Source organism: Atractosteus spatula, chromosome 4, assembly GCF_055471065.1.
Source record: "Atractosteus spatula isolate fAtrSpa1 chromosome 4, fAtrSpa1.hap1, whole genome shotgun sequence".
Lineage (NCBI taxonomy): Eukaryota > Metazoa > Chordata > Actinopteri > Semionotiformes > Lepisosteidae > Atractosteus > Atractosteus spatula.
The window spans coordinates 30,025,906-30,041,199 of NC_142709.1; the positions used below are offsets into that span (position 1 = coordinate 30,025,906).

General features: G+C 38.6%; 1 protein-coding gene across 4 annotated transcripts in view; it reads left to right on the forward strand.

Annotated features, from left to right (window-relative positions):
- Positions 1-15,294, forward strand: part of farp1 (FERM, RhoGEF (ARHGEF) and pleckstrin domain protein 1 (chondrocyte-derived)) — a 110,572-nt gene that overhangs the window by 84,095 nt on the left and 11,183 nt on the right. For 3 of the 4 annotated variants that reach the window (XM_088913685.1, XM_088913689.1, XM_088913686.1), the window contains exons 14-19: positions 4,292-4,479; positions 5,799-5,888; positions 9,073-9,206; positions 10,527-10,608; positions 12,757-12,994; positions 14,855-14,985. In XM_088913685.1, coding sequence (XP_088769811.1) covers positions 4,292-4,479; positions 5,799-5,888; positions 9,073-9,206; positions 10,527-10,608; positions 12,757-12,994; positions 14,855-14,985 — 863 coding nt within the window. The remainder of the gene's footprint in view (positions 1-4,291; positions 4,480-5,798; positions 5,889-9,072; positions 9,207-10,526; positions 10,609-12,756; positions 12,995-14,854; positions 14,986-15,294) is intronic. The other variant, XM_088913688.1, reaches the window with a different exon arrangement.

The window sequence follows — 15,294 nt, forward strand, 5'->3', positions numbered from 1 at the left end:
AATATTACCGCAGTACTTATTTGAACAGTCAGAGTAAAGCCATCTCTGGATTGACAGTAAAATTAACACCCGACGGGTGTTCATTATGCTAACTGCAACACAAAATGTGACTTCTGTTACATTTTAATTTGCATAAATACAACAAAAAAACCTTCATTTTTCCTGTAGTGCATTTTCAAAGCCAGTTTCATCAAGTGTCTGTTTAATTTGCTGGATATTTCAATCTGGTTGTCAATTTGTATTTCAAAGCTGGGGTCTGCTATATTACTCACACCCTCCTAGACTTGCTAAACTGCTTAAAATTGTAACTGTCAATTCGCTCGCCAGGATAAACATACATTTAATCTTCCAATGAAATTAAAACCACAAAAGGTAATTAGCAATAATTCAAATAACTGAATTATGCCAGCTTAACACTTCCTGTTTCAGTTGCTTTAGAGTTAGGACACTGACTATATTTCAGATCTACTGTAGACTTCATTACAGTAAAAATAGATGTTCTAAACATTAAATAACCTATTGTGAAAAGAAACACTTGTGAACTCTTTGCGTTTTACAGTGATGTTCTATGGTATATTTTGAATATATCACTTAGGTAATTGTTGGAGCTCTTGCTCAGTAAACCTTTGCTTTGCTATAAGGCAGAACTGGTCTTATTACAATGTCATTGAGATGTCATTGTGCAGTGGAGTTAGCTGTATGGTCAAGTAAGGCCTTTTTACCAAACTTACAGGTAGGTTTGACTTGTTGTGATGCACTATAAAGGTCAGTTGGTTTTCTGCTCCCTAAGTATCTATTGTTTGTCTTAAATCTTTTTGTTTCTTCTCCATTTCCCGCTGGGCTGAGTTGATTATGGCACTAACCAATGCCCAAGCCTGGCAAAGCATGATTCACTTGCTTAACTGTCTTTCAAGCATTCATTGTGGGCACAAACAGGCCGTCCAAAAGCAATACTTTTGCACTTTGTTTTCCTTCTTTTTTTCTTTTATAAAGTCAAGGTTGCTGGGGTTTCATGCTCATTATTGTCATTTGTTTGAAGTTTTTTTTAATTTTATTGAAATATATTTATATCTAATACAATGCTTTTTTAATTTTCTGTCAATGTAAGCACTGTTCCGTCAGCATGTACTTCTGGGAGTAAAGTCTCTCATTGTCCTCTTCTTCTCTCCTCAAAGCATGGTGTACCTCTTGTTCCTGCACTGTCCAGATGCTCTGTTATTTTGGAAAGATTAACCGTTTGTAAATTGGGTGATGGGAGGGCGGGGGGCAAAGAGGGGAAGTTAAACTCTCTGTTCCCTTAATGCAGTGATCCTGGTAACTGGAGCATAGATAGAGTGGTATTGAAGGAAATCAGACTGAGCAAATTTAAAATGAAGAGAAAACGGATTTTGAGAGAAGAGAACATGGGGTTTCACAAATACATTCGATTGGTGTCGCATGCTACATTTGTGTCAAAGAAAATACACAGCAGCATCCCGTGGCTTGTTATCTTCATTGTTCATCATGGCTGCGTGCTTTTGCTAATTCCTGGAGCAAGCATTTGCTTTTATTTCTTTTAATTTATTTTAATTCAGATAGATGGGAGGCTGAGTACTCATGTCTTCAGCTAAAGGTTCAGGTATCTTTTACTACTGTTTACATTTCTTACACCTGTCATGATATGTGGGCAGTAAAACAGCCTGCTTGTCAAGCCCTCCTCCATAACTTGTAGCATTAAAGATGTATGATAAGCAAATACTCAATAAGAACAATGAAAGAATTTTCTAACTCATTTTTCTTTGCTCTAAACCTGAGGTGATTTGTAATTTTGGTTCAAAGTCAAAGTCTGAGAGCCAGGGCTTGAGGTAAGTTCTTTGTGCAGGTTGCCGTGCTTCAAAAATAGTACGAAAAATGAAAACCTACAACACGACATGATTATAAGGCTTAGAGAGGTTTCTTTTACATTTGTAATTCTTAAAAACAAACAGATTCCTCTCTCTTTTGTTTAAAAAGAAGGGTTTTTCTTTGATTCAGCATCACATTTATAATCAGAGCAACCATGAAGGGAGGGAAGTCTGTGGTTGCAAGATATTTATAAGCTTGCCCCTGTTTATTTGAACCTCCATAATCGATTAAAGAGAAGTCCACAGTTAATCTTAAAACAGTTGTGATCTATCTTTATAAGCGTCTGCATTTTAGAGCAATTATTATTAGAAGCACAGGATTATCATCAGTAACGGGATCACTGCAGACCCAGAGAGTAACTTTGTTGCATTCAGCAAAAGAGTGAATGTTGGTTTCCAAAGGTGATACTTGCAAGTTTGTCGCTCTTAATTACATATTTTTTCCATATATTATCCATAAATGCTGGTAGACTGAGATATTTGGTATATGCCCATTATTATTATATCAGTAAAGTGAACTGCTGCATCGCATTGTCATTGCAAGCACCTGATATGTAAGCCAACATTCCAGGCCTGTTTGCTTTGTACTCACCAATCCTAACTCCACGCTTTTGGTGTAAAGCATGGACCTTTGATGCCACAGTTCTTGGTTTGTAATGGTTTGTCCACTGTACCTGGTACAGCATGTCAGGGGAAGGTGGCTGGTCTCACGCATGGTGTTTATTCCATAGCTTTTTCAACAGTTTTAACAAGACTGTGACTCTGCGGAGCCATTCTTGGCTCCAACCTCTGTCTAACCTCTTGCTTAGCTGTTACTGTGTGCCATAAAACAGCACCTTCATCAGTTGGTCTGGGGGGTAAATATTTTATAAAGCTTCTTTCTCGTAATTTGGAGTTTATTAATAAAGAAAAATCAAAGTTTACTTTTTCTATTTGTCTTCTCTTTTTCACACAGTTTTGTGCAGAGAATGGTGCATGGGTCTTTTAAAGCAATATGTTTTTTACATGATACCACAGCATTCCAGCTGCAGTTTGCATGAAATAGGGCACCTGCTGATGAATGTGCTGCTTTATCTAGGTCTTGAACAAGACAAATTGGCAAGAACAAAACAGACAGACTGTCCATGAGCCTCCTGTTTGTGTTTCTGCTGCCAAGGTGTTGGAAAAGCTTAGGCACAATGACTGTTTGAAGTAAAAAGCACAATGTCTTTAATTCTTTGTATTTTTAACTGTTTGATCCTTCACATCCTTCACAACAAGCACAGAAACGGAAAATAACTGGACTTTCTGGCAAACAGTGATTTATGAGGGCTTTGTTCATTGTAACACCTAACCACAATGACACTGTTTTCTGCTCTTAAGCAATAGGCCCATCCTTTGCATTGGGCCCCAGAATGTATCTGCACAATCTCAGAGCTTTTCTGTGCTGCTGTTTGTGTCACTCGATCTCTCTCTCACACTTTGTATTTTGTAGTCTTCAGCTGGGATTCCTTTTTGAAAAAAAACCCACTGGTTTCTTCTACTGCTGTTTTGATATTTCTTTTTGAAAGGTTTTTACAATTTTTAACATTGTATAAGGTTGTGCACTAGTGTCAATAAAGTTGACGTTTGTGAAGCAGGACTCTGGTATCTTCTTTAGACACCAAATGATGTCTTGTGATCATGTAGGCACTAGGGAACCCCATCCATCCTGTTGTAACGTGCTAGCTAGAACATTAGTCTGTTTAGTTGCATGTATATATATAATCTGGTATAATATATACATGTACTGTGTGGGCATGCATGTGTTTGTAGTGTGTGTGTATGGTGAACGCAGTTGAGAGTTTCCTAGTTGTCGTCATGGGCATTCTTTCATTAGTTTGTAACTCTCTGTTGTAGAGTTAGAATAGAGGTGTAATCTGAGCTTAACTGCTGTTTTATTCATGCCATTATAGTGCAATCAGAGGACAGAAAGCAGTTATGGGCAAGTATGTCATCAAGCAATATACTGTAGTCATTTTTTTGATGTTTTCAATTGCAGGCATATAAATAGTGAGCCTCACCAGCTATTATTCATTGAACCTAACACAAATAGTACATTGTGTATGGTTTGCTAGCAAAACTGAAAGTCTGGAAAATTAAAAACGAAAGTGAATATGAAATAAAAAACGAGTAATGCATCAAGTAGTTCTTTGAGATGAGTTCCTTAAGATTAGCATAGGGATTTATCTAGGGTTTTTGGCAGTGTTGGTTTCAGCTTATAATCAGTTAAACGCTGGATAGCTGGCATCAAACTGATTCTCCACTTGTTTCTACAACGTCCTTTTATTGAACTGAAGGTCCCGTGTAGAAGCTGAAGTGACACCTGCGCAAAACACTCCAAGTACCTATATTTTCTACCCTTCAACCCTCTTTCTGATTTCTTTCAGGCTCTGCGACGAGTAGCCCCAGGTTGTCGGAGAACTCTGTGAACTCCCAGGCAGGCCTGGTGGCAAAGAAGCAAATCCTGTCCCCTGGTCTGAGCCCAGACGCTAGGCAGCCCTCTCCCCTCACCAGCCCCCTGCTCAATGACGCAGGGTGTGTGCGCACCGATGATGAGGACGAAGTCAGGAGGAAGGTTTGGGGTCCTTGCTTTTTGAAACACAACACTGGCAGTAAACCTGCAAATAGTCCTGGAATAGTGATCCCCATCCAAAAGCAACATGGGATATAAACCCAAATAAGGAAATGCAGATTGATATAATATTTTTATTTTATGTGGGGCTCATTAAATAAACTAGTTAAACAATATTGCATGATGGAGATCCTTGCTGCTTAAATATTCACTGCCTGCCAGGTGGTTCACTGAGTCAGAGAATAGTGTTTGGTGGAGATGATTGGGCTCAAATCATCTTTCCTCATATAAAATATAAATGTTGTCTAGATCTGCTTTTCCTTGTTTGTGTTTAATATCCTGTCTTGCTTTTAGAAAATACTGCGGTGGGGTTTACTTTTGAATGGCTTTTGAAGAGTGGGGTAACTAGTATACTTAACATTTCATTTATCAATCTCTTTTTTTGTCAGAAAAGTCCATTAAGAGCAGATTCCCATTTGCAATGACAACCTGAAACGCATTCATTTATAGAACAGGGCAGCTACTGCAGTGTTCTCAATGAAGAAACTTGCTTGGGAGTATCCCACTAAGGATTAGAACCTACAGCCTTCAGGTCTGGAGTGCAGAATGGTAACCACAGCTCACTCCACTCACAAGTATTTTCATGAAACACAAACAAGAAGGCACAAGTTGAAACTACATGGTAGTGCATTTAAAATCGAACAGGAGGCACTTCTTTGCCCGAAGGGTTGTGGGAATCTGGAACAAGCTACCCAGCCATATTTTTTAAGCCCATGTCCTGTTTTCTTTCAAGAAACGACTGGGTGAGATCCTTGGATCAGTGAACAACCAAACTACTATTTGGATCAATTAAATAACCAAACAGGCTGGAGGGCTTGAAAGGCCTCCTCCTGTTTGTAATCCTTCTTACTGTATGTTCTTATGTCACTTCGCATTGCATTCAAGACCAGAGTATTTTACAGAAGTAATTTGGGATATGAAAACAATCACGCAAACTGAGACATAAGTCGAGATATTTCAAATTTGTTTCGGGTGGCTTGGGACGGTGAGTGAAACGTAAGATGTATTGTAATTTGTCCAGCCAGAAATGACTGACTACAAACCCTTCACAAGTACCCTGCTTTCCTCTGTTCTAACTTATTGTGAACTTCACTTGTTTCTCCTTCCAATTGCAGCTTAATTTATTTGGATAATCTAAGCAGCATGTTTTACAGGTTTTATTCAATTATGGACCTTATACTGCTTAGCACAGCACTGGTAGCATTAATAGTGTGTATTAAGAAGAACGGCCATTGAGTGATTTTCTTTTTCTGCTTTTCCAGAGGTTTCCCACAGACAAAGCTTACTTCATTGCCAAAGAGCTGCTGACTACTGAGAGAACATACTTGAAGGACCTGGAGGTTGTTATCGTGGTAAGTTCCACCAGATGGAGTGAATTACTGTGAACAGGTTGTGAAAAGTGAAATGTATTTTTTATTTAGGAACCTTACAACATACGATCAGAAGACTTTGCTTGTTAGGGGTGATGGCATCATTAGTTACCGCATGGAAAACACAATAAAATTTAAGCCGTAGTAGCCCAGAGGATTTTAAGTTTCAACAATAATATCAGTGGGCTCAGATGGTTTTGTCAAACAATTTCATATAATTTGCTGAACATAATTTCTACATATGCATTTCTCTGGACTTTTAGGGTGGAATTATTTTTTATGACATTATACTAAAGGTATAAAATAAATTCTAAAAATAAGCCCTCTTTATACACTTTAGTCACATATTTAAACCTCAACCGTTCTCTGTGGCCTATGCATTTCCATATCTAAGCCACAGTAGCTCATTGGGCCAGAGCTCATCCTGAGCTCACCCCCCCAGAAGAGACACTAGTCCGTCATAGTGATTACACCCCAAAAATGCCGATTCCCTTTTCTACAGCTGATTTGGGACTTGAACCCACAACCTGCCATCTGTAAGACCAGTCTCTTACCCACTACTACGCAATGCTGCCCCAATGCTGTGGTCAACAAGAGATTAGTAACAGTATCCATTTTACACATTTAATATTTACATTTTAATAACGCAGGGAATAGGTCAGCATTTTATCCATATCCATTTCATAAAGATGCAAAGATTTTACTCTAAATGACTGCGGGGAGCCTATCTGGACTGAAGATTCTGCCCTCTCATCATTTGGAAAAAGGCAAGAGAGCGGTCAGGTTCGCAAACTGTCTTCTGTCTTAAATCTACACAGAGTGAACAAACCCTTGATTTATTTGATATTGATTTTCTCTCCTTGTCCTGGACCAATAAGCACTCATATCAGTATGTTGGCAACACTAAAGCCAGGCAGCATCTTAGGGGATCAGCAGGAGGCTTGGCAGATTCCAACAACACACAAGAGGAGAAAATGTTCCCGAGTGAAACCTGAGCATAATGTAGTTCCCCAGATTGTTTCACTGGTGCTCACAAAATTGCAGTGCTTATTGCGTTTTAAGTAAAAAAAAAATGATCAGGTCATGGAGCAACAGCATTTTATTATGAATTTGGATGACACTTCTATCCAGACATATATTTCTACATAGTTATTGCAGCTGGGAATTTTACTGAAGCAGTATGAGTGAGGTATCTAGTTCAAGGGTACGTCTACAGTATCTCTCCCCAGGTTTGAACCCACAACCTTGAAGTTATGAGTCCAGAGCCCTGACCACTGCTCCTCACAGCTGCTGTTTAGTCTTAGTCTAAAACCTACAACAAGTCGCCAGTCTTACATTCCATGGAGACTCATAAACGGAAATTAAAGTTACACAAAGAGCAAAGTGTTTAGCTTTGAAATGATGAATAACAGATTTTTAGATATCTGCATTCTTTGAAAGCTGTGCATAAATTGTCTTCCTATTAAGGAAGCAATATAAATATTAAGACACAGACCACCACAAGCAAGTAAAGGACATAAAGTCAAAAGGCAAAAATTGCACATACTGTACCTAACTACCAAACTCATCTATAAAACCAAAAATGTGTGTTATTCTAGAATATACAACTTTAAAGCACTTAACCAGATACCAAATAAAGCCTCAGATGTGTAGCAGCTATGAAATGTGTTTCATTCAGGTTCCCCATTTCGAAAATATGGAAAAAATGGAAATGCAACTACCAGAACCCAAGAGATACTGGAAACAGTTTGGTTCTGTTCCAGTGGTTCGGTTCTCTAGCAGACATTTCCGTAACACTACCACTTGGGAAATTTCAAAAAGGCCAAGAGGGGTTTGTACAAAATCTAAATATTTTTGTTGGAAGCAGTTCTTGAAATCACTTTTTTTAACATATTTTTACTATGCCTGATCCCTGTTGAGTGCGAGTCTTTTGAAGAGCCGCCTTCATCCCTTTCCAAGAACCTGCTTAAAATGAACAGTGGTCATCTGCATCTGAAGGCCCCCCCTGTCTGAGGGGTTTTTATGCACCCACTTGACATGAAAAAAAACATTTCTGACGACTGCAGGCTATTTCATTTTGTACTGATTTCAGTTCTTAATGAGTGCTTCACAAATTTGTCTTTAAAGGACAGTCTTACAGTATGTGATCTAGATATTGATTCCTCTATTGATCAGATATGTGTCTAGTTAAAGAATTTATAGACTTTGAATCATGTAGCACGATACTATAATAAGCTAGCAATTGGATAGAGGATTGAATATAGATTTCTGCAAGTTTTTTTTAGTAGCTTACTGAATGGACACATTAATAGTACAATCGCATTCTGGTGCCCCTGTCATCTTCCAGATGCTTTTAATTTAAATCCTTTTAAATCACCCAGTGATAGGCAGGTGTTTCTTCTCTATGGTTTCTTTCAGTGCTTTGAAACTCAAATAGATCATAATTGCCATTTGTAGGAACCGTGGGTTAGCACTTGCTTATCATATGTTTTTTGATGTTGCTGCTAGATTTGTGGGTTTTTTTTCATTTTTATGAATGGCAAAATTGTGTAACTGATTTCTCACAAATGCACTAATCTGCCACCAGCACCACAGTGGATAACTAATGTGACCTTTATGCACTCTCTAGTTTTTTAATTCTGATTTTGTGCTCTTTGTTTGCAAGGTTTATTGAACCATAAACCTGGGGTTTTCTGATTTTTACTTTTCCTGTAGATTTTTTTTATGTAACATGCCTAAATGTGTGTGGGGCTGTATTGCTGGTGGTATTACTGTCTCTCAGCACTGAGGTTTTGTGTGCATTTCCTGGGGTGCTATCAGTATGGAGTTTGTGTGGTCTCCCCATATTTGTATGGGTTTCCTCTGGATGCTCCAGTTTCTTCCAATGGTCTAAAGACTACTGGTAGGTTAATTGACTTCTGAGAAAATTGACTCTGGTGTGTGTTTGTGTCTGTCTGCTCTGTAATGGACTGATGTCCCATCCAGAGTGTATCTCTCCTTGTGCCCGTTGTTTGCCATGATAGGTTCTGGCTCCCTAGCAAATCTTTTTGGAATAAAACAGAAAATGAATGGATAGATGCTTTGGTGTAAAATTTTTAGGCATTTAGAAGTTCACCATTTTTAACTGATGGGTTGTAACTGTGGCGTTTCTTTATCATCGTCACAGTCCTTCCAGAATGCTGTGGGAAAAGATGAGGCGACGCCTGATTCTCTCAGGAACATCATCTTCTCAAATTTTGACCCCCTCTACAAGTTTCATGCTGGGTTCCTGAAAGAAGTTGAGCAGAGACTTGCGCTGTGGTAAGACACATCTCTTACAGCGTTTTGATTTACTGATTTACACTCAGTTAATCTGGGGGGAGAGATTAATGTTTTTTTACTGTTTATTATCCTTAGCCCAGGGAGTGTAGTCAAACTTTAAGCATGTCCTTCGGCTGTGTGGAAGACAGTAACTGTTTAAAAATTTTTCAGTTAAGTACTATAAGACTTCAGTCCAAGCATTTTATTTTTGTTCTGGCAGTGTAGAACAATAGAGATTTTATATGGAAATTAAAACCGGTTCAGCAACATGACATTTATTAGAATTACATATGAATGCCACACTTCCTTTTGTAGAATTGGCAAATCTCCTTTTAAATAGGAACATCACAACATAGCCTGCAAAATACAAATATGTATTAATAAGGCCTCCTGGTAACTTTACATATGATTTGGATATGGTACTTAGGCCTATTTGACTGTGGAGCAGTGGTCTCTATAGCAATCATTCAGTCCTCAGTCTCTGTTTCTCTCAGTTCACGTAGGCTGTTTCATCTCTGCATTAAAGAGAGAACTGGCATCCTAGAGTGCACATAATATCCAGAGGGACTGAAAATACTGGTAGTAGCTAAAATTGTGGGAGTGGCTGTGGATTGACATGACAGCTCTGAAGATGCTGTGTCTGTTGTGCCAGAAAATATATGGAATATAAATAGAATATAATAATTCCATATAAATAATGTATGGAATAAAAAGCCACTCTTGTAGCTCAATGATAAGTGGGTCTAACAGACAAAAATACCATTTAACAAAATCCTCTGCTATGATTTGTTTTCTTTATGAGTTGGGTTTTTTTTTCCCTTGGTAAACCTGGATGAATCGGAGGTATTCCAAAGTCAACCTTTGTTTTATCAAGATGTTATTTACCTTGAAACTTAATGAATTAGGATTAGTGGGAGAAGAAATGAATGCACATTATCTGTGGCGCTCATTTTCTTAGACGGTTTTCATTTTCTTAGTCTTTATGTGGTGAGTTTTGCTTTAAAGAAAGGGGGAAATGAAAAGAAATCTTTGATAATTACTGTATAGTCTAACATTTCTATAGTTCAGGAGGTGAAACCAGCCCAACACTGACATCTGCTGGCTAATGAATTGCAGGACTCTTGCGGAATGGCAGATGAGGATGTGTAACAGTGTAGGTTTCTGAATGCATTTATTCACCCAGGAACCACTGCAATTCTGATTTTGCCTGCCTACTTTCTTTTGCCTTAGAACCTACCTACCTACCTACATGGTACTGTAGGTAGGTTCTATGAAAGTAAAAATCAAAAAGGGTAATTAGTCTCTTTTGATATGCAATAGGGAAGGCCGCTCAAATGCACACATCAAAGGAGATTACCAAAGGATTGGCGATGTGATGCTGAAGAACATGCAGGGTTTGAAGGTAAGACTGGTGGGATATCACATTTTATGCTCTTCCTGCTGTTCCTTTTCTCATGCATGTGGGAATGTGGTAGCTGTGTCCTTTCCTGACAATTTCTCCTGTAAACGACTGTAGGCAAATTGGAAGGCTTTTACCTCGGCTTAATAATGAGCTCTAAGCAACAGCCAGTTCCTGCTGTGAAGATGAAACATATATTACCATTTCTGTCTGGAGTGCTTCACCATGACAGTCATGTCATACACCAGTGTAACTTGTTTTTCTGCACCACTGGATGCAAAGTGCCCATCAATTTTAATTGGCTTAAAAATACTTTTTGCACTTTTAATGTTTTAATTTCCACCAGATATTAAGTAAAACAAAAATGGGTTCCTTTTTTTGGGTTTGTATAAATTGTGCTAGTTTGTCAAAGTGTAAAAGTAATCTTGCTGGATTTTCTGAGTAGGACATTTTCTTTGTGGGGAAAGTGCAACACTTTCACTAATCATGGTGCTGTGTAAATTTGAATAGCATATTTCCTATGTTACAGCTAGTAACAGCTTTTCCTGTGCTACTTTCCTCTCATTTTTCATCTGCTGTGTGGTGATCATTATTTTCTCCTGTTTTTTAAGCATTTAAAATGCCCTTTAAATGATTGTGCTCTGGTAATTAAAAAGGAAAAAAGGAGCTGAAGATCAAAGGCGTGCTCTGAGATAATGCGTTGTTTTGCTCTGAGTTGCATGGCAAGCTCTTCATCCTGACATGAGGAGAAGCAGATGGCCTGAAAAGGAGGCACTCTAGGCCACAAGAAGAACTAATTATGAGCTAACACCACAGCCTCTACCTCCATGCTGAGTTTAAAGGCTTCATCCTGAGTTTGTCCTGTGGGGTTGTTTTATTTTTTTCATTTTTAGCATTTTGTGTTTAACGGTCACTTCTCCTTTTCCTAATTGCAAAAACTAATTAAACACTATTGCATAACGGAGATCCTGCTGATAAAGCAGTCACTGCCTGCCAGGTGGTTCACTTAAGCCAGAGAGCAGGGCTGTGTGGAGATCATTGTCTGCTGCATTGGATTTAATATCGGATATATTTCCTCATTCTTAACTTATTTTGGCTGATCTTTTTTTTCAAATCTACTTCAAGAGTTTGCAATTCTTAATTTTTTTACACGGTACCCGTTTATAGTGCTGGTTTTGCTTGGGTAAAACAAGGTACATCAGCAGTTTTTCCACCTGGGAATTTGAACTCACAACTGGTGTGCTCAAGAGTTCAGACTCCACAATCCCTCCCTGCTTTTGTTACACTGCCTTGACCTGCCATTAGAGAGACAATGACGAGTCAGGGATAATGATAATAACCCTCTTCACTTGGAGGGTTAGGGGTTTTCTGTTTTTTGGTGTTTGAATCAGAGATTACTCTGTATTACCTTTCACAATGAACTATGAAATCAACATTAAATGATTTAGTACTTCTTTCTGAAAAAGAACCAATGAAGCCTGTGCCCCTTTAGCAGGAGACTACATTGTTGTTCACAAATCCCTGCTAAATCCTTACACTTTTTTAAATTGCAGATTAGGCACCTTATTTTCTGTGGTCTGTCCTTTTTTATTTTACACTGCCCACACAAAATGCACTCTTTCTTAATACAAATAAAATTATTTATTCGTAGTCCCTGTATATCTAAGCCTATGTTTTGGACTGTTTGTGATCCACTTAGCCTATTGATTTTTTTTTTTTTGAGGGAAGATGCTTCCTTACTGGTTAATTTCCTTTATGCAAAACATGGTTAGCTGAGACAAACATTCTTTCATATAGTCCGAATAATAAAATACCACAAAATAAGCAACTGCAGTACAAACCTTCCCATCTGTACCTGTCCTTACACCACTTTTTATTCCTCCTAGAGTAGCCTTTAATGGCTTTTGGACTGCTGCTGTTGACCCGTCTCACTTTAAAAATCAAGCCCAAGCATATCAATGTTGTAATACTGATACTTCATTGTTAGAGCTGCACTAGAGAGTTCATACCAAATGGTGAGATTTTATATGGATGTTTTAGAGGGGAAAGTGTCGCAGCCAGGAAAAATTTTGTTCTGCTACTTTTTGTCCCAGGCCTTAGTATCTCAGGCCATACTTGTGGACTCAGTGCCTTTGTCACGTTCCCATACAGCAACTCACCCCGCAGTTGCAGAAGCACTCGGAGGTGCTGATGGAGCTGGAGAAAGCCTGCCGGAGCTCCCGGAAGCTGGAGGCTATGTGCCGAGACTTCGAGCTCCAGAAGGTGTGCTACCTCCCCCTCAACATCTTCTTCCTCCGGCCTCTGCACCGCCTCATGCACTACAAGCAGATCCTGGAGCGCCTCTGCAAGCATTACCCCCCAACCCACGTGGACTTCAGGGACTCCAGAGGTAGGGAGCGCGGCCCGGTGGGCTTTCTTCATGGAGCATGTCCCTTGCCACCCATGTCTTTGTGCCTTCAAACATGTCAACTGCTTTGTTAGCTTAACCCTACTGCTGTTCTCTGCATGTTTCAGCTGAGCGTTTTGTGCCAAGTTTGAAGTAGCCTATATTTCAAAGAGTTTATAGCACAGAGCCGTAGGACTTTTACTACAGAGCAAGAAGGTAACAATGTGGAGTCCTCGGTTTCCCATTTATTACCTATTTGGATGTATTTCAAAGCTGCATACGTGTACGTTTGTAAGCCAGAGTTAAGTCCAGCCATCGCTCTTGATCAGATGTGTATTTCAGTGGGTCACACAGACGAACAAATACTACCACATAACATAACAGGTGTTGGCTTACATAAGAATAAGGGCCTTCGGGAGAGAGGCAACCTAAAATGGAACAGATATGCGATGGTAATGTTTTCTGATTCCCTGATGTGTGCTGATTGTTTTGCACTTTACAGCAGCGTACATTACCTTTCTTTAAAAGGTAGCTGATATTGCTTCTTTAGCACATCCCAATACAGGGAGTCCCCGGTATTCACCAGGGTTAGGGATCAGAAAGTTGCCACTTATTAGTGAAATGATGCATAAAGGGGATTTTTTTCCTTTAAGAACAATGTAAATCAGGAGAGTTCAGGATTAAGGAAATAGTATCGGGTTAGGGATGATAAATTTGTTTCATAAATTTGTAGCTAAAGAAATACAGTACAGATAGTCCCGTTACAAATCCAGGTTATGTTCCTGAATAATGCAATTTACTATAATACAGACATACTGTATGTAATAGCAAAATGCCTAACAAAGAGGAATTCATATTCATAAGAAATAATGTCATTAGCTTGTGATATGTTCTTGAGATACAGTTCAGACACGGTAATATACATTTAATGTACCTATAACACACAAAAAACAATAAATATAAATAGTCTCACCATCTTCTTTTGAATTGTTGTCTCCTCAAACCAACAGAGTTGCTCCAGGATATGTTTTTTTTCCCTCTACACGCTGTTCATGCATTTAAAGATAGCAGTCAAGCCTTGACACGTTGGTTGGATAAGCGTTATATTGCATGGTGCTAAGAACTTGACTTCAATCTTGGGGCCTAATGATTCCTAATCATGTCATGTGCAACAGTATTGTCTACAAGAAGAATTATTAATGATAGATTTTATCATCACAAATGTACCACAATGCATTTTCATTTCTGAAAGAAAATAATTCATGAACCACGTATATCGTTGGCTTTTGGGTCCTTGAAAAACAACATAAGTGCAGGGAATTTTTACATTGAGTTCCTCAGTTCTTAGATGACATATGGGGGGTGAAACGACATATAGGAAGATTGACTTATAAGATGGCCCTATAGGAATATATATTAATCTCTGGGTATAGAATGTTTAATAATTTAAAATGTTGTACTTGTAATTATACATCACATTGACCTCTATTCTGTTGAAAAGAATATTTCTGGGGATGGATGTTCAACAGTGACCTAAAAATTATGCTGTAATATAGATAAATCTATTGGTAAACTGCAGAACTGAAACAAGTTAGTCATTAGCACCATTTGTAGACTTTGTTTGAGAGACTGATGTGTCAAAATATTCAGTGGCTACGTGTAAGGTGAAAAGGCAGTTCAGGCCATGTTTTGTAATTAGCTTACATTTATTGTTTTTAACTGGAATGCAGAACCAACCAAATACAAGTTTAAAGGTACATAACATGAAAAATGAAACACCTAAAAGGACTCTGCATACTGTTGTAGCATAAGGGACCAAATGAGCTGCATTAATGATCGGTGGTGTTTTCTTTTCCCGATAAGCTGCTCTTGCAGAGATCTCGGAAATGGCTGGCCAGCTCCATGGTACCATGATAAAGATGGAGAACTTTCAAAAGCTACTTGAACTGAAGAAGGATCTGATTGGCATCGATAATCTTGTGATTCCAGGACGGGTGGGTGATCTTTTCTCACCAACCATGAATGATTGGTTTAGTTTTTTCAACCTATGATGAACGGATTGCAGAAAAGAATATTAGCTGGAGGAGAATTTTGCTGGAGGAAATCACTTTTGCCGCGTATTGAATTATACCAGTGTTGTTTAAAAGGTTTGCTCCTGTGGTTTACACAGAGATTTTGGGTTTCTTTTTTTCCCTACAAAGTTTCATTTCATGTATCCAGGAAGCACAATGCAGATTTTTTATTACCTTTAGCATTACTATTCAAAGCTTAATGGCTTGTTCCTTTTGATTTTAAAACCAGTG